The following is an 18922-nucleotide window of genomic DNA, read 5'->3' on the forward strand; positions in this document are numbered from 1 at the left end:
GTTTCTTCAACTTTATTTTTCAATATTTTTCTGATTACAGCAAAGACAACGTTGGCAGTATTGACGGCAAAATAGGCTCCAGAATATTTCCTTCTGTGTTGACAGGTGCATGTTTGAAAATGGATAATTACTATTATTATTTTTTTAAATTACATTTATATATCTGCATTTATGTCCAAACCTCGAGACTTTCAAACATCAACATGTCATTTATTATGTATGTGTGTATATGTGTTTGTGTCTAAATGACATATAAACATCTTTTCCTATTCTATTTTGCCTGGAAACGCTTCCAACACGCTTGCGTGTCGCGTGAAAAATAGGCGTCGGTTCTGTCCTATTTCTAGCATGCACGCGTTTCCGGCACTGAGACGTGCGTGTCATGCAGGCAGTGTGCAGGAGGCCTAAGGCTTCATTTTAAATGTGGAAACTCTTCGTACTGGAATGTAGAAAAGCTTGATAACTCTTCCTCCTCCTTCTCCTGCTGTCAAACACATCACGCTCCACTCTGTTTACAGTCATTTCTGTATTTCCTTATTCCTGTGGCCTGTTTCTTGAGATCAGTCTGTTATATCAATGCTTTTGGTGTCGACACTGATCAACAAAACTTAAATCCTTTACTGATATTTCATTTAATTTAGCTGACACTTTTCTTCAAAGCAACTTCCAGTATATGCATTGAACCATAAAGGTAGAAACTCAGAACGGCAAGAATCACTTAGAAGTACCTTAGCTTCAAATAAGCCAAACTACTGTTTTTATAACGTTAATCTACTTAGCCAAGAGATGTGTTTTTAGCCTGCGGCGGAAGATGTGTAGACTTTTAGCTGTCCTGATGCCAATGGGGAGCTCGTTTCACCATTTAGTGAACTATTTTAGTCCAATATGAGATCGTATTCTGAACGAGCCGCCATGACAGTCTGGCTTTGAATTTCCAGAGAAACAAGACCCACATGATGCTTTCGTCCAATCAGCTGCCAGTTTTCATTTTTGGGCGACAATACAGATTAGCGCTGCCTGCTGTTATGGAGACGTATTACGTCTCATCGGTGTGTTCTGAGGAACTTTTTTGACCAATTTGGGGAGACTGATCAGCCCAACTGCCTTTTCTGCCGAGGGTCGGCCGTCTGGTTGGTGTGCCTGGGCCTTAACACACTGTTGTCATTCATCTGTCTTCGACCAGTAAAAGAAAAACAGACGTGGAGCCATCAAAAGCTATAGATACAAGAAGAATTTTACAACTAAAAACTGTCCAATGTGATATTCAGATATGGAGCAGGTTTTACCTAAGGCTTCATTTTAAATGAGGAAACTCCTTTTACTGGAATGTAGAAAAGCTTGACAACTCTCCCTCCTCCTCCTCCTCCTGCTGTCAAACACATCACGCTCCACTCTGTTTACAGTAATTTCTGTATTTCCTCGTTCCTTCCCCTTCATATCAAACAGTGTGGTGATGGGTGTAAACCAACATGTCATGAAGTGCAATAGCTGACAGGCCCCATTCACTGTACAAACACTTTGCACATTTGTTGTGATTAGAAACTGTCCAATTGTTTCACATATGGTCAGTAGTTCCAAACATCTGTAAGTCAAAATGTATTGATCTTAAAAAAGATCTTCTCCAGGAACCATCACCTTATCGTGGTGGAGAGGTTTGTGTGTCCTTATGAACCTGAGGGCTGTGTTGTCTGGGGCTTGGTGCTCATGGTAGGGTCTCCCATGGCAAAGTGATCTCAGGTGAGGGGCCAGATAAAGAATGGTTCAAAAAACCTTATGATGGTAGAGTTACTTCTTCTGTGCCAGTCATGGATTGTCTATAACAAACACCAAATCGTTTCATCTGATCTGAGGCCGTATGTTTTGGACACTCGGGTGAAGAGAGGGGCGGAGCTGTCAATCGATCACCATCTGGTGGTGAGTTGGGTCAGGGGGTGGGGGAAGACTCTTGACAGGTAAGCCTGGTAAGCCCAAACGGGTAGTGCGGGTAAATTGGGAAAGTCTGGATGAGGCCCCTGTCCAACAGACTTTCAACTCACACCGCCAGGTGGAGCTTTTCGTGCATCCCTGTGGAGGCTGGGGGCATTGAACCCGAGTGGACAATGTTCAAAGTTTCCATTGCTGAAGCTGCGGCGGGGAGCTGTGTTCTTAGGCTCTTAGGTGCATCAAGGGGCGGTAACCCACGAACACCGTGGTCAGGGAAGCTGTCCGACAGAGAAGAGTCTTTCCGGGATATGTTATCCCAGAGGACTCCGGAGGCAGTTGCAGGGCACGGAAGGGCTGCAGCCTCTGCCGTGAAAGAGGCAAAGCAGCGGGTGTGGGAGAAGTTTGGAGAAGACATGGAGAAGGACTTTCGGTCGGCACCAAAGTGCTTCTGGAAAACCGTTCACCACCTCAGGAGGGGGAAGCGGGGAACCATCCAAGCTGTGTACAGTAAGGACCTCAACTGAGGAGGTAATAGGGTGGTGGAAGGAGCACTTTGAGGAACTCCTAAATCCAGCTAGTACTATGTTAGAGGCAGAGCTGGAGGATGATGGGGAATTGTCGTCAATTTCCGTGGTGGAAAGCCCCGGGGATTGATGAGATCCGTCCAGAAATGCTAAAAGCTCTTGGTGTGGAGGGGCTGTCCTGGTTGACACGCCTCTTCAACATTGCGTGGAAGTTTGGGACAGTGCCTCTGGAAAGGAGGGTTCGGCTGATAGTCGAACCTCAGGTTGAGGAGGAACAATGTGGATTCCGTCCTGGTTGTGGAACAATGGACCAGATCTTCACTCTCACAAGGATCCTGGAGGGAGCCTAGGAGTATGCCCATCCAGTCTACATTTGTTTTGTGGATCTTGTCTTGTCTGTGTCATCTGCAAAAACTTTACAAATTTACAAATGTCATTTAAGTAAAGGATAAACAATTTGGGGCCTAAAGTTTAAACTCAAGGTACTGCTCCTTGTCCTGGAATGTAGAAAAGCTTGATAACCCCTCCCTGTGTTGTGTGACGACAATCTAGCCAAACCTTAAACACAAACCTCTGTTAAAACAGTCACAGATAACTCACAGTCAGACAGGCATCACAGAGAGGTGAAATGGCGCAGAGAAGCATTCAGCTGGACCAGGAAAAAATTTCTTGTTCAATCTGTCTGGATCCACTGAAGGATCCGGTGACTACTAGCTGTGGACACAACTACTGCATGAACTGTATTAAAAGCCACTGGGATGTAGAGGATTATAAGAAAATCTACAGCTGTCCTCAGTGCAGGCAGACATTCACACCGAGGCCTGTCCTGGTAAAAAACAGATTTAGTGGAGGAGCTGAAGAAGACTCAACTCCAAGCTGGTCCTGCTGATCACTGCTATGCTGGAGCTGAAGATGTGGCCTGTGATGTCTGCACTGGGAGAAAACTGAAAGCACACAAGTCCTGTCTGCATTGTCAGGCTTCTTTCTGCGAGAAACACATTCAGCCTCATTATGACGCAGCTCCATTAAAGACACACAAGCTGGTGGAGCCCTCCAAGAATCTCCATGAGAGCATCTTCTCGCATCATAATGAGCTGATGAAGATGTTCTGCCGTACTGATCAGCAGTTCAAGAGGAGACAAAAAAACATCCCGCAGAGAATCCAGGACGGAGAGAAAGATGTTTCACTGCCACAACCAGAGCCCAAGACCAGAGCTGAATTCTTAAAATATTCACGTGATATCACACTGGATCCAAACACGGCAAACAAATATCTGTTAATATATGGGAGGAACAGAAAAGCTACAGTAACGGTTGAACAGCAGCCTTATTCTAGTCACCCAGACAGATTCACTGATTTGTGGCAGGTCCTGAGTAGAGAGAGTCTGACTGGACGTTGTTACTGGGAGGTGGAGAGTAGAAGGAGAGAAGTTAATGTGGCAGTCGCATACAAGGAGATCAGCAGAGCAGGGAGGTCGAGTGAATGTGTATTTGGGGGAAATGATAAATCTTGGGCATTATATTACGGCAGCATGAGTTATTACTTTTTGTATAACGATGTCCAAACTCCCGTCTCAGGTCCTCCGTCCTCCAGAGTAGGAGTGTACCTGGATCACAGTGCAGGTATTCTGTCCTTCTACAGAGTCTCTGAAACGACGACTCTCCTCCACAGAGTCCAGACCAGATTCACTCAGCCGCTCTACGCTGGACTTTGGTTCAATCATTACAAAGACACTGCTGAGTTATGTGAACTGAAATAGACAGAAGTAATTTAAGGGTTAAATTTGGTGTTTTAACTCAGACCATCACAGCCTCTACCCATCCCACCCTTACAACCTGCCTCACTGACATTAAATCATGGATGCAAGAAAACTTTCTCCAACTCAACTGCAACAAATCACAGATTCTCCTAATTGGTCCAAACTCCCTCACCCGACATTGATGGCTCCAACATCACCCCCCTCCACCTGCATCCGCAACCTTGGAACCATCTTCGATCCCACCCTCTCCTTTGTACTGCATGTCAACCACGTCACCAAAACCGCCTTCTTTCACCTTCGTAACATTGGACGCCTCCTCACGCCCCTCTCTGTCCACCACTGCAGCTGAAACACTCATCCATGCCCTCATCACCTCCCGACTGGACTACTGCAACAGCATTCTTTACGGACTACCAAAAGAAATCACCAACAAACTCCAACACGTCCAGAACTCAGCTGCCCGCCTTCTCACCTCCACTTGCCGCCGAGACCACATCATCCTTGTCCTCCACAACCTCCACTGGCTCCCAGTCAAACACAGGATCGACATCAAAATACTTTGCACTACAAAGCACTTAATAACCTTGCCCTTCCATACCTCTCCGACCTCCTCACCCGCCACACTCCCGCCTGCCTCCTCAGGTCCGTCGATGCTAACACACTCAAGACCATCAGGACTAAGCTCCGGACCTGGGGCGACAGAGCCTTTTCAGCTGCTGCACCCACCCTCTGGAAGGCCCTCCCCGACCACATCAAACAGTCAAGCACCCTACCATCCTTCAAACAGGCCCTCAAAACTCACCTCTTCGAACAGTCTTTCCCAGTTTTTCCCTCCTTTTCATTGCCCACCTCTCTTGCCTGCCTCTGCTTGTCCATGCACCTATATGTTCTCTTTTCTTTTGTCTGTAATGTAATCTTGTCTATGTACCTTGTCTGTTTGTTGTATCTATGTAACCAAAACATCTTTGAGTGTCTAGAAAAGCGCTATAAAAAATAAATGTATTATTGCTATTATTTTGTCTCCAAGTTTGTTGCTGAGACCTGAGTATTCACTGCAAAGAGATCAGCTGTCAATCAATCATTATGGGATGCACAGTACATTGATGTCTTGTAATTAGTTGTAGTGTAAATGTTTAAGTTTCTTTAGGTGGCGCTCATTCCTGTGTCTGTTTAGCCATGAACTGAAAATGTAAACTTCTCTGCTCTCTAAATATTTTATGAACAAGCTCCAGTCCTCCTTTGTCCTCCAAACTACCTACTATATATATTTTTTGGGCTTTTCCACCTTTAATGGACAGGACAGCTAATCGTCACAGGTCGGACTCAAACCCTGGAACTCTGCGTCGAGGCATAAACCTCTCAGTATATGTGCGCCGGCTCTACCCACTGAGCCAACCCGGACACGCAAACTTTGTTCTCTTTGTGGACGTTTGTAAAGAAATCTATAATCACATTTATCTGTTTATCCTGATCATAATCAAAGAGATCATTCATTATTCTCTTTTACGTAGCTGAGATTCAAACAAACTGATTGTGTGGAGGACGTGAATCTGTACGTGAAACCATTTTACACTTTACCGACGGGATGTGGGAACAAACTGAAAGTTTACATGATGATGAATAAACTAACATGAACAAAGTATTTTCTTCTTGTCTTCATTCCAGGGTTTCATACAAAGCTGATGGAGAAAATGTGAAACTGATATGAGATTATAACTGAGGCTCTTTTCCTGCTGAAACACCACAACATATATAGTTCATGTTTAGAGTCAATCAGTCTCGGTCCTTTCTACTTTCCTCACTAAAACAGCTTCGTCCCAGAGAAACGAGCCGTTGTCTTTTTGAAATTTGAACATTTTCTTTGTTCACACATGTTGAGCAGATTTTAAATGATGCTTGATTTTAAATGAGTAAAACAAAGTCAAAATGCTGCTCCTCTTCTTGGAGTGTAGAAAAGCTTGATAGCCCCTCCCTCCCTCCTCCTCTCGCTCTCTCACACACAGCGAGCTCTACTCTGTTTACATGTCCCTGTTCCCTCCCCTTCAGATAGATCTCCAGTTTGAAGATGGGTGTAACCAACATGGCGGTGTAGTGCAGGAGCTGAGACACATGTTGTTCAGATCAGAGCTCAAACTAGTTTCCCTTCTCAGGAAGTGAGAATCAGACGGTGGTTGTCACTGAGAGGTGAAATGGCGCAAAAAGGAGTTCAGCTGGACCGGGAAACCTTCTCTTGTTCCATCTGTCTGGATCTACTGAAGGATCCGGTGACTACTTCTTGTGGACACAGCTACTGCATGAACTGTATAAAAAGCCTCTGGGATGGAGAGGATTGTAAGAAAATCTACAGCTGTCGTCAGTGCAGGCAGATCTTCACACCGAGGCCTGTCCTGCTGAAAAACACCATGTTATCAGATATAGTGGAGGAACTGAAGAAGACTGGACTCCAAGCTGCTCCTGCTGATCACTGCTATGCTGGAGCTGAAGATGTGGCCTGTGATGTCTGCACTGGGAGAAAACTGAAAGCCCTCAAGTCCTGTCTGGTGTGTCTGGCTTCTTTCTGCGAGAAACACCTTCAGCCTCATTATGACGCAGTTCCGTTAAAGAAACACAAGCTGGTGGAGCCCTCCAAGAATCTCCAGGAGAACATCTGCTCTCGTCATAATGAGGTAATGAAGATGTTCTGCTGTACTGATCAACAGTGCATCTGTTCTCTCTGCTCTGTGGAGGAACATAAAGGCCACGACACAGTCTCAGCTGCAGCAGAAAGGACTGAGAGGCAGAAAAAGCTCAAGGTGAGTCAACAAAACATCCAGCAGAGAATCCAGGAGAAAGAGAAAGATGTGAAGCTGCTTAAATGGGAAGTGGAGGTTATCAATCGCTCTGCTAATAAAGCAGTAAAGGACGGTGGGAAGGTCTTCACCGAGCTGATCCGTCTCCTGGAGAAAAGACGTTCTAATGTGAAGCAGCAGGTCAGATCGCAGCAGAAAAGTGAAGTGAGTCGAGTCAAAGAGGTTCAGGAGAAGCTGGAGCAGGAGATCACTGACCTGAAGAGGAAAGACGCTGAGCTGGAGAAGCTCTCACACACAGAGGATCACACCAAGTTTCTACACAACTACCCTTCACTGTCACCACTCAGCCAATCAGCATCCAGCATCGATCTCCGTCCTCGGCGCTACTTTGAGGACGTGATGGCAGCCGTGTCAGAAGTCAGAGATAAACTACAGGACGTTCTGAGAGAGAAGAGGACAAAAGTCCCACTGACAGGGACTGAAGTGGAGGTTTTACTGCCACAACCAGAGCCCAAGACCAGAGCTGACTTCTTAAAATATTCACGTGAAATCACACTGGATCCAAACATAGCATACACACATCTGTTATTGTCTAAAGGGAACAGAAAAGCAAGATTAATGAGTGAAGATCAGTCTTATCCTAGTCACCCAGACAGATTCACTAAAAAGCTTCAGGTCCTGAGTCGAGAGAGTCTGACTGGACGTTGTTACTGGGAGGTGGAGTGGAGAGGGAGAGGAGATTATGTAGCAGTCGCATACAAGAATATCGGCAGAAAAGGGGATTTAAATAAATGTGGATTTGGACAAAATGACAAATCTTGGGCGTTAGATTGTGACATATGCGGTTATAAATTTTGGTACAACAATTTGAAAACTCCCATCCCAGGTCCTGTGTCCTCCAGAGTAGGAGTGTACCTGGATCACAGTGCAGGTATTCTGTCCTTCTACAGCATCTCTGAAACCATGACTCTCCTCCACAGAGTCCAGACCACATTCACTCAGCCGCTCTATGCTGGACTTCGATTTTTCTCTATTAGAGACACTGCTGAGTTGTGTAAACTGAAATAAACCGTTTACACAACGGGGGTTTAAGTCTGTGTTTCAGTTCCTCCAGGATTTGCAGCTTCTTGTTTTTGTTTATCGCGGTCCAAAATGCCTGATTTTGTTGCATTTTTTTGGGAACATTTTGATAAAAGCTGCAACGTCTGCTGTATTTTTGTTGCAATGAAATTGCGGGATATAATATGAAAACGGCCGGTGGATTTAAGACAAAAGAATATATATATATATATATATATATATATATATATATATATATATATATATATATATATATATATATATATATATTGAATGAAGTTTAAACATATCTGTCAGTGGCTTGTTGATGTTCACATTGTAAAAAGTTAATTTATTTAAGGTTTGATAAAGTACTTATTGGCCTTTTTAACTTTTTATTAAATAATGAGCGTAGCTGTCCTCAATTTAGGTCATTGTGTAATTAGCGTCTCATCTCCGGTTTCTCCGGTTTCTCTCTGCATTTACTGTGTGTGTGTGTGTGTGTGTGTGTGTGTGTGTGTGTGTGTGTGTGTATGTGTGTGTTTATGTGTGTACAGGTTGGACTGTTTTTTTAACTCTGTTTTAGTTTCCATGTTTGATGCTAAGAGTTGATTGTTGTGGCGTTTCTTCACAGCACAGAGATCAGCTGTCAATCAAACATTATGGGCGGTACTTTGACATCTTGTAATTTGTTGGTGTGTAAATGTTTGAGTTTTTTTTTTGTTACACTTCTTCCACTTCTTTCCACAATGGACTAAGGACTTTGTGTTGTGATAACCCCAATAACCACAAATGTAGGGGCTGAACTTGCTATATTCCATATCCACTGTTTGTTGTAATACCTCTGAGATTTAAGCTAATTAATCATTCAGATAAATTAATCCAAAGGTTACTCTTCAGAAAAACTAAATAAGGGTGAATTCATGTTCTCTTTGTCTTTGTAATGTTCTCCTAAAAGATAACAGTAGAAAACACTATAAGTTCTACTTAAGTAACACTTTAAGAAGACTAGACATACACTGCTTAGTGCTATATGTGTTCTCTTATGAAGGGGGATATGTGGTGTTTCAACCTTAGCGCTAGGTGGTACTATGCGTAATGAATCCAGTTTAGAGTAGAAGAAGTGAATGTAGAAGAAGAGAGGAGAAGAAGAGTCGTGGTTCAGATAGACACGTGTGCTGGCACACTACCTGTTCACGTTGGTTGGAATAAAGTAAAGTGAATAAGTCAAGACGTTATTGTTTCGCCACAACACTTCGCTTTATCGGTTATCCTGGATAATAGATTATACATTCTACTTTTGTGCAATACCCTGAGAAAACAAACCGTCGTCTCCACCAGAGAAGAGTCAGAGACAACAGGACTCTACTGTTTCCTCTGGAACCTTTCAGAATAAAATGTAGTGACGTAAATGCCTCTGTTACTGTTGTAGTGTTGTGTTGAGGAGGCAGAGGAGTGTCTTCATGTCATTATTTTTACACAGCCAGGGTTTCTCTACCATGGTAAGATTTAGGTGCAGCACCCGGGCCGTTTTAGGTACACACAACACACACGCACACGCACACAACACACACACACACACACACACACACACACACACACACACACACATATTCTTTATTCTAATTATTATATTAGGTACTACCTAACTGAATTAATGTGAAGTCAATGTGAGCATCAAAACTAACTTAATAACTTTTCTCACATGTAATGATTGTAGTCGGACTTCTTTAGCTTTAAGTTTTGTCTTTATTCTTTCTGAGTGTTGTTTATTATCTGATCTAGCTTTTCCAAAGTTTAAGACACACATATGGGGATAATAATGGTCCAACATTATGCAAAATTTCAAATTATTTATTGAAAAAGTTAGAAAACGTAACCTTTTCTATAAGGACGAACCCTAAACTCCGCCACTGAATATTTTCACCTCAGCCTTCCACAAACCTAGAACAAACTCTGACAGGACAGAAAAGTGAGATTGATTCTCAGTCTTGGCTCCATTAGTCCAAATGTCATTTTATTGTGAAAATCAGCTCCTGTTGCAGCCCTTCCTGCAGGCTTCCTGACAGTTGGAGCTGTGATTAGGCCATAGACATTATATATTATGGACCAACAGACCCCGTGTCTCTGTACGAGACCAGTGAAGGATGTTAGAAGTCTCTTTCCCGGTGCTGGCTGAGCGTTACTGAGCAGCCTCCAACTGAGCTTGAAGACGTAGATGTGAGGTGAGCAACCTGTCTGAAAGTGTGAAGTCTTCTGGTAGCTGTGCCGAGAGAAATCTCAATCATTCCCAATCTTACAGAGACGGAGAGCGTAGGTATATGTAAGGAGATAACATAGGCACAGGCTAATTACTGATCACTAACATGCTAGTTAACATTAGTAATTAAACCTAAACAGATAATGGAAGTCCAAACTGCCTGTGAGCTTCTCCTGTACTATACGGTAATTCCTCTACTGTGAGACAGTAAGTCTCGTGGTTATGAAACAATCGTTAGCCTATTGTTATAAAAGCGTCTGCTACGGAGCCATAACGTGAGGTACACGGTAATGGAGCCTTTTATACATTGTCGTGTTTCTTTAGAAATAAACAACGGACAAATAGAGTCTTTAAACGCTTCAGATGTAAAGTTATAGCCATAGGAGGGTCGAGTTCTGAAGCGAAGCTTACCCCCTTGGATTAGGCTCGTTCGAGATGAGCCAGGTCTGCGCAGAATCGATCACCGGTGATCGGCGCCCAATGCATGCCGGTTAGATTTGTGTCCGACTTGATCTGATGTCATGCACACGTGGGCAACGATAATCTAACGACATCAAGGCGGCCGCAGTTTTTAGAGCCAGTCGCCACAGTTGCTTTCCACTGACTGCAAGACCCAGGCGGACCCAGGGGCATGCTGGGAAACGCCGGCCTCTCAGCTGATCCAACAGCTGATTGGTTCAGAATCGACTCAACATGATGACGTTTTATATAAACTTTTTATTGATTTTGAATTGGAGGGATTTTAACTGCTATTTTTCTGATTTAAAAGTTTATTCTGTACAGAACACAAGTTATGTGGTTTATAGTGATGTTTAGAAGTCAGAGAGACTAAATCTGTTCAAATTATGGATCATCTACAGTGTTGTTCATTAAAATCAGCAACAGATCGCATGTAGAGCATTTGAGAGCTACTCTGTCATAATAAAACCAACTGGAGACTGTGTAGGAGCTGATATATGGGTCTGATAACATTTTATTAAATCGGAATTGGACCACAGTGTTTGTGTGACTTCCTGTTCAGCCTAAAGGCTGCTGGAATCATAGACAGTATATATATAGGCTGAAATCTGCTAGAAACTGTCTGACTTGAGAATAGATTTTTGTCACCGGCCCCGGCTGCTGCTGCCTGCTCTCGTCTACTTTACAGGCGAGGCGCAGTTCATCTCCAACGAGCCTAGTAAGTTGCTGTTTGATACTTTAGCAACACGTTAGTCTTTAGTCTCTTCAGGGTTAGTTTCTGGCTCTGTAATGTTAAATATAATGTTTCTACTTCACTTCTTATTTCCTGAGAAAGTGTTAAGGTGTGTTGTGTTTAAGATCAGAAGCTGTCTGCAGCAGTTAGTGTCGGTCCACTGACAGGACTGATGTGGAGGCAAACAAGACTCCGCTCTTTTATTTTCTAACTAAACCAACAAATATGTAACTGCGTCACTAAAGCTGGCATAACTCCAACAGGAGAAAAAAAAAGGAACTAGCGTTGCTTCTTTATGATGCAACTTTGTGTTCAATGTCAATAATATGTTATTTGTAGTCAAAAAAGTCTGTAATAATGAACACAAATCAATGTGGGGGCTTAAATTTTTTGGACTTCACAACCTTAAGCAACACCTTCAAAATCAACTGGCTCAGACAATTCTTTAATAATCCAACATCACTATGGAATTTTATTCTCAACTATATTTTCTCTACAATTGGTGGCCTGAATTTTCTGTTATTATGCAATTATAATAGAAAACTCCCAATCAAACTGTCCAGTTTTCATAAACACATGCTTTTGGCTTGGTCTCTCTTATTTAAACATAACTTCTCACCTCATCCGTATTACATTTGGCATAATAAGGACTTTCTCTTCAAAAACAAATCTTTATTTTTTTTTAAAACTGGTACAGGAATAATATTTTACTTGTTGGCCAACTCTTTGACCTGAATGGCAGACTGTACAGTTATTCAGATTTTTTGCGGAAATTTCAAATTCCTGTTTCGGTCAAGGAATATGCAATTGTCTTTGATGCAATTCCCTCTGGAATCTTTACTAATAAAGTGAGAGAAGTTACGTTTAAATTAATTCACAGATTCTACCCAGCAAAGTGTGTGCTTAAGCGGTATAAACCAGATATTTAATCTGAATGTTCTTTCTGTAAAAGGTCAGATGAAGATATTTCCCATTTATTTTGGAAATGTTCCTACACAGAAAAATTCTGGTCAGACGTTAGCGTCAATAACGACGACAATGGCACCTGACCAAATGTCCATATTTTACGAGATGGGAGTGGGAATGTGTTGGAATGCCACAAAGCTTCTTAATCTTTTTATTTTGGTGCTGCCACTTAGGCTACTTATTTTTCTAGTTTTTGTCCAGTCATGATTGTTCTGTATGAACATTATTTGTAGAAAGATATTTAGAATTAGACATAGTTTATAGAGATTGGTGCATGTGCTTGTAAAACATATTCTCGCATTATGAATAAGGGTTTGAAATTAAGCCTAGTCCATAGGGTAAATTTCCCGAGGAACATTAATTCCCTCTGCTCACTTTTAAGGCAAAGTAGTCTAAATAATAAAACATGTTATTGATATAGTGCTTTCCAGGCTACTCAAAGACACTGTACACATAAAAACAGATACAACAATAAAACCAACACATAAAACAAGCATATTAAAAGCAATTAAAACAGAGTGTACAACTTTGTAAAAATGTGGAGTGACTAGTAAGTAGATCTTTTTAAATCCATACGCATTCAGTCCATCAGCTATTGTCTGTCGGGCTTTTTCTCTCTGTCTGATAACAACAGCTGTATTTCCCTTTTTGCATATTATATGCTTCAACTCCTCGTAATTTTCCATTAGAAGCTGCTGCTCAACGGGTGAACATGGTCTTCTCCATTTCTGCATCAGCAAATCTGTGATCGATACCGTGGTCTATTTAAGAAATCCGTGAACGTGCACTTATCCCAGCTATCTACACCTAGCTTGACGTAGCTTCACCTACTTATCCTGGCTCGGCAAACCGATTAAGCCGCGATGAGCGGATCACACTAAGTCAAGCTGCGCTTTTTCATTTATCCTGGATTTCTTCATTCTACTTTTGTGCATTTACATAAAGCATCTGAAAAGTACAAATAGTGTGTGTGTGTTCTAACAGCCTTATTATTACTGCAACAGGATATAGTAGATATATAGTGTTTAATATGAATGGACAGCTCTATAAAGTTAGGTGTTTTATTTTGGAATTTGGACTTATGGATGTAAAATTCGGTCAAAATTAAAATCAGGTTGATTAAATAAAATTGAGAGGTGAGATTTGTGTCAAAGTTTCACTGAACTACATTCAGAAACAGCTCTGAGCTGGGGGGTGTTTCAGAAAAGCAGAATTCATAAATCCAGGATAACTGATAAAGCGAGGCTTGACCTGGTCTAATCTGTGCAGCCTGGCTTGGTGCGTTTCACGAAGGCCGAGCCAGGCTGAGGAGGAGCGACTAGGTCGAGCCAGGCTGAGGAGGAGCGACTAGGTCGAGCCAGGCTGAGGAGGAGCGACTAGGTCGAGCCAGGCTGAGGAGGAGCGACTAGGTCGAGCCAGGCTGAGGAGGAGCGACTAGGTCGAGCCAGGCTGAGGAGGAGCGACTAGGTCGAGCCAGGCTGAGGAGGAGCGACTAGGTCGAGCCAGGCTGAGGAGGAGCGACTAGGTCGAGCCAGGCTGAGGAGGAGCGACTAGGTCGAGCCAGGCTGAAGTCATTCAGATAGATGCGCGTCCACGGCTTTCCTCAAAGACCGCAAGGTCGATCACAGATTTACTGATGCCAAAATGGAGAACACGCGTTGTACATACTTTATACAGAGTGAGCAGCAGCTTCTTGTGGAAGTATGATGACGTGATACACATTATTTGTAAAAAAAGAAACACGGCCGCTGTAACGAAACAGCGAGAGAAAGCGAGGCAGACGATCACGGACCGACTGAATGCGTAAGTAGCCTAAACATATACATTAACTGACCTCTGCTCTGAATTCTGATTCTTTGCCTTAAAAGTAAGCAGAAGATAATGTTACTCAGGAAGTTTCTCCTTCTCTCTCTCATGATCTTACATATAAATTTCCTAAGTCATATTAACTTCCACTGCTCGCTTTTAATGCAAAGTGTACAACTGTTTGTTTTTGCAAATGACAGTGACTCATTGAATGCTTTCAGTTAAGAGCAGTAGTTCATAAATGTATATTTTTATACTATCATTCAGTCGGTCCACTATTATCTGTCACACTTTTTCTTTTTATAGAGGCCAAATTTCCTTCTCTACATATTATATGCCTTGCTCCCTGGTATATATGGACATAGAAAATAAAGACACTGAAGAAATTGGACTCTAAAATCTAGAAACTATAAAGATAATTAAGGGATAAATTCCATGCACACTGTAAACATGAATGGAACAGAGTATATTCATCAGTTATTTCTCCCGAGCAAAATATAAGGTCAAAAACCATTGAGGTGTCCTCTCCCTGTTGTTACATGAATGGTTCAGTGAACTAAGACTTTAATTTGGGAGGATTGTACAATTAGGATATGTTCTTAAAATTGTACAATCCTCCCAAATTATAGTTGTTAAAGAATAAAAAAAAATTAATCAAATAAAATAATTTAAGGTGCATTGGTCAACTATAGAAATGTACAGCACTGTATGTATTGCCCTTAGTAACAGACTTCATTTAAAACACATTTGAAATGTTATCAGCCTTTTCTAATTATCTCAACAACTGATATAATATATTCATCAAACTTCTAACAACAATATGAACATCAGTCTTCATACAGCAATATAACAGTAACAATGACTGTCACATGAATAATTATAAATAAATAAATAATGGTCACAACTTTAAATAATAACAGTACTTAAATGAACAGCAATATGCACCTGTTGTATTTTAATCCAGGCTGATAACAACAGGGTAAAACCTCTGCTGGGTGATCATAAAAGGCTCCAGGATTAAATAAATCCTGGCTGTTAGCCTGGTCAGGAGCAGGCTAGCTGCATAGAATAAATCTCCATGGTGATTTATGTGCCTCTGATTTCGTGAAACCGAGTCAAGGCTAAATTCGTCCAGGATAACTGGGAAATCCCGGCTTAATCCCTTATCTTGTTTTTTTTTTTTTGTTTATTTGCAAAATTTTACAAACAATACAGTGTCTGAACAATTCGGCATCATACACAAAGATATTAATTTCCATCCAGGGAACATCACAACCTTACTTGATAAAGTAAAAAAATAAAATAACAATAAAATTAAAATATATATATATATTTAATTTTATTGTTATTTTATTTTGTTATTTTATATATATATATATATATATATATATTTATATATATTTATATATATATAAATATATATATACATATATATATTTATATATATATAAATATATATATATTTAATTTTATTGTTATTTTATTTTGTTATTTTATTATATATATATATAATTTAAAATGGGAATTTAATACATAATTAGAAAAAAATTAGGTAGAAAACAAAAAAATACATAAAATACAATACAAAAGGCAATATGAAAAGGAATGAAGGCTATATCCTGGTTTTGTGAACTAGCCCTCAGGTGGTGACGTCATGTCGCCCTCTGCTGGACATCAGCAGGAACTACGAGCAGAGCGCCACCAAACATATTCACACATTAAAACATGTTTACAGCTTTTATTAGTTTCATTTCTATGTTTTTATTTTACACACTCACCACACTTTTTGAATAATATTTCATGTATTTATTTTGTAATACTTAATCAATAAACACTTTTTTAACACAATGTATTATTTACTTTAGTAGCCTATATTTGTAAAAATGACAGATACCCCCATAAATGTGTTATAGTATAAAGGCGCGGGATGATCCGTTGGTATAGTGAACATTTAAACTTTCCACTGAATAATAACGGACGGAAATATTATTTGGAGATAACGTTACTGTTATTGTGATTTAGTATTATATTAGGCCTAGATCATATTAAGTATTGTATATTGTTCCAACTAGTGCATTGAGCTGTCTGAATGAATGTAAAACAACCAGGTAACGGTCTCATCGTTTTTAATGATGACAAAGATCTTTATCTCATCTTAAACACCCTGAGGCTGTGTGTACTGTTAGGTTGTAAAAAGTTAAACCATTGGTGATGTCTGATAAAAATGTACTTTTAGTTGAATGAACACTGTAGCTGGAGGAAGCACTGAATCAACCGATTGCATCACACCACACCTAATCAGCATTTGACTACCCCACCCCAAACCCAAGCTTCTAAAGAATTAATCAGGTCATATCAGTCATTTAGCATACAGGAGAAAGCTCCTTGTCTCCACACATGGAGATCTATTGTATCTGTTTTTGGGGAGCCACCCCCTGTTGGGCCAGACTTGTTTAGAACAAAGAAAATGTTTATCTCTGTAAACTTGAATATAATCAGCACTACCATGATAAATGACCTTTGTCTGTGACCTGGAGCAAACTGGAAATCAGAGGTGTGTCCTAAACCTGAGAGACATCTGACCAATAGGGGAAGATTTCATTTGAGGAAACACCCAGGTGTAGGGAAAATGTGTGATCTGAGAAAGATTCGGGGCATCAATCTGTGACCCCGCAAGGGGAAGCATTTTGAAGACCGCTGTTTACAGTGTATGGTTTTGTCATGTCGCATGGCTGCTAACTGTGACCCGACAGAGGAAGCGTGTTTGCAGTCTGCGGCTGGCAGTGTTTTATGTTTGATTGTGCTTTGACTGTCGTTTTCATCGTGTTGTTTTATTAAACCTTTTGCTTAACTTTCAATTCGACCCCAGCCTCTCCTTCCTCCTCAGAAATCAAACGATCACGTCTTTTAGAGATTCCTCTAGAACAGTACTCTCAACACGCCGTCCTCTGTTATAATCAAAACATAGCTACTTTAGATTTAAAAACAACTCTATTAAACATGTTATTTCATGTTAACTGTCAGAAGTTCCATTTATTATTTACTAGATTTGGTAATGTTGCACCTCTCTGGGTGTTTCGTCTCGTTTCCTGTTTAAAGTTTACTTTCACTTTCCAGAGTAGGCTATGTCAGTTTTCTTCTCTCCGTGTGGAACTCCAGCTGAAGGTAATTAAACTCGTCTGTCTGTAACGTTTGACTCGTGAACTCAAGCTGTGGTTAGTTTAGTTTAAGAGCAGAGAGCTGCAGAGAAACCAACACAACAACTAACACAACGGGATTTATGATTCATTAAAACTGGCGTCTTCACAATGTTGTCTGAGTATCTGGCAGTGTAACGAGTTATTTATCCGTGTTACTGTCTTAGAGATCCTTTTATTTCTGTCTTATAGGTAATTATTTCTTATAATAAACACGTCGGACATTTCCAGCGGCGTTTAGCAGCAGAAACACTTCAGGAGAGAAGCGCTTCGTTTCTCCGTTTGTACCGCGAGTGTGTGTGGGGTATTAAAAAAATGACTTTATAAATTAAACTCTTTAAACATCATCTAGCACCGTTTAAATTCCGTTTTGTTTCAGAGAAAGTCTAACATAATGGAAGTGTTTGAACTCATTTCTAAAAGCGGGTCCATTTTGTGTGTGTGCGCGTGCGTCTCTCTCTCTCTCTCTCTCTCTCTCTCTCTCTCTCTCTCTGTCTCTCTCTCCTGGCTCCATATAGTGGACTGATAGTAGAACTACAGCAGCTGATGATGTATTCTGTGATGTGAAAGAGACAAGCAGAAATGTATTTGATGCATAGATGGTTTAGCTAAGCCTTGTATGGCAGTACATTGCGCACCAGACAGACAAGCAGAATAACAGGAACAACATACAACATACGGAAGAGGAAGTTGCACCACACAGGCCCCAACCCCGGTGTGTGTGTGTGTGTGTGTGTGTGTGTGTGTGTGTGTGTGTGTGTGTGTGTGTGTGTGTGTGTGTGTGTGTGTGTGTGTGTGTGTGTGTGTGTGTGTGTGTGTGTGAGAGAGAAGATACAACCCAGTCTCACGGCAGTTTGTGATATGGTCACATAATTTAATCTATTCATCATATGAACAGCTGGTCTTATGTGTGTAGCACCTTCTGTTGCTAAATGACAAGCCTTCAATAATGTGCTGGGTTCAAGGTTCAGAGGTCAATATTTCAAAGCAGGAGTGATGTATTTTCTTCAGACTGACATATGTTACTCTCCAGATTGAGACCTTTCCAACGATGTGTTTTCTGTAGTCCTACGACAAGGTTTTAATTTTTACACATCATGGAGACCACTTTATACTTACAATAAAAAAAAACACATGAACAAAGTGATATGTAGTCAGACTGAAGCACATCACACAGCCACAATCTATTGCTCATCTTTCACAAACAGTGACAAGAGCAACCTACACACAACCCTATATGCATATCATGAAACTATTGTACAACTGCTGCAGCCTCAAGCAACATTAAAGTTTTAATTGAGGTAGGTCCAAATTAGGCGTATAGTTTAGAAATATTTACTTTACATCGGGGTACCCTATAACTTCTGCAAGAGGATAAGAGCTCATACTTGGCATGGAGAATAAAGATAGATCAGACCGTATTCTTTGTGCTTGCCTGGAGAGACT

General features: G+C 41.0%; 1 protein-coding gene across 1 annotated transcript; it reads left to right on the forward strand.

Moving 5' to 3' along the window:
- The first annotated feature begins 6293 nt into the window (after window positions 1–6293).
- LOC120568271 (tripartite motif-containing protein 16-like) lies at window positions 6294–8258 on the forward strand. Its single transcript, XM_039815666.1, has one exon. The coding sequence runs from the start codon at window positions 6397–6399 to the stop codon at window positions 8062–8064; it is 1668 nt and encodes a 555-aa protein (XP_039671600.1). The 5' UTR covers window positions 6294–6396; the 3' UTR covers window positions 8065–8258.
- The last annotated feature ends 10664 nt before the right edge of the window (window positions 8259–18922 follow it).

This window comes from Perca fluviatilis, chromosome 11, assembly GCF_010015445.1.
Source record: "Perca fluviatilis chromosome 11, GENO_Pfluv_1.0, whole genome shotgun sequence".
NCBI lineage: Eukaryota > Metazoa > Chordata > Actinopteri > Perciformes > Percidae > Perca > Perca fluviatilis.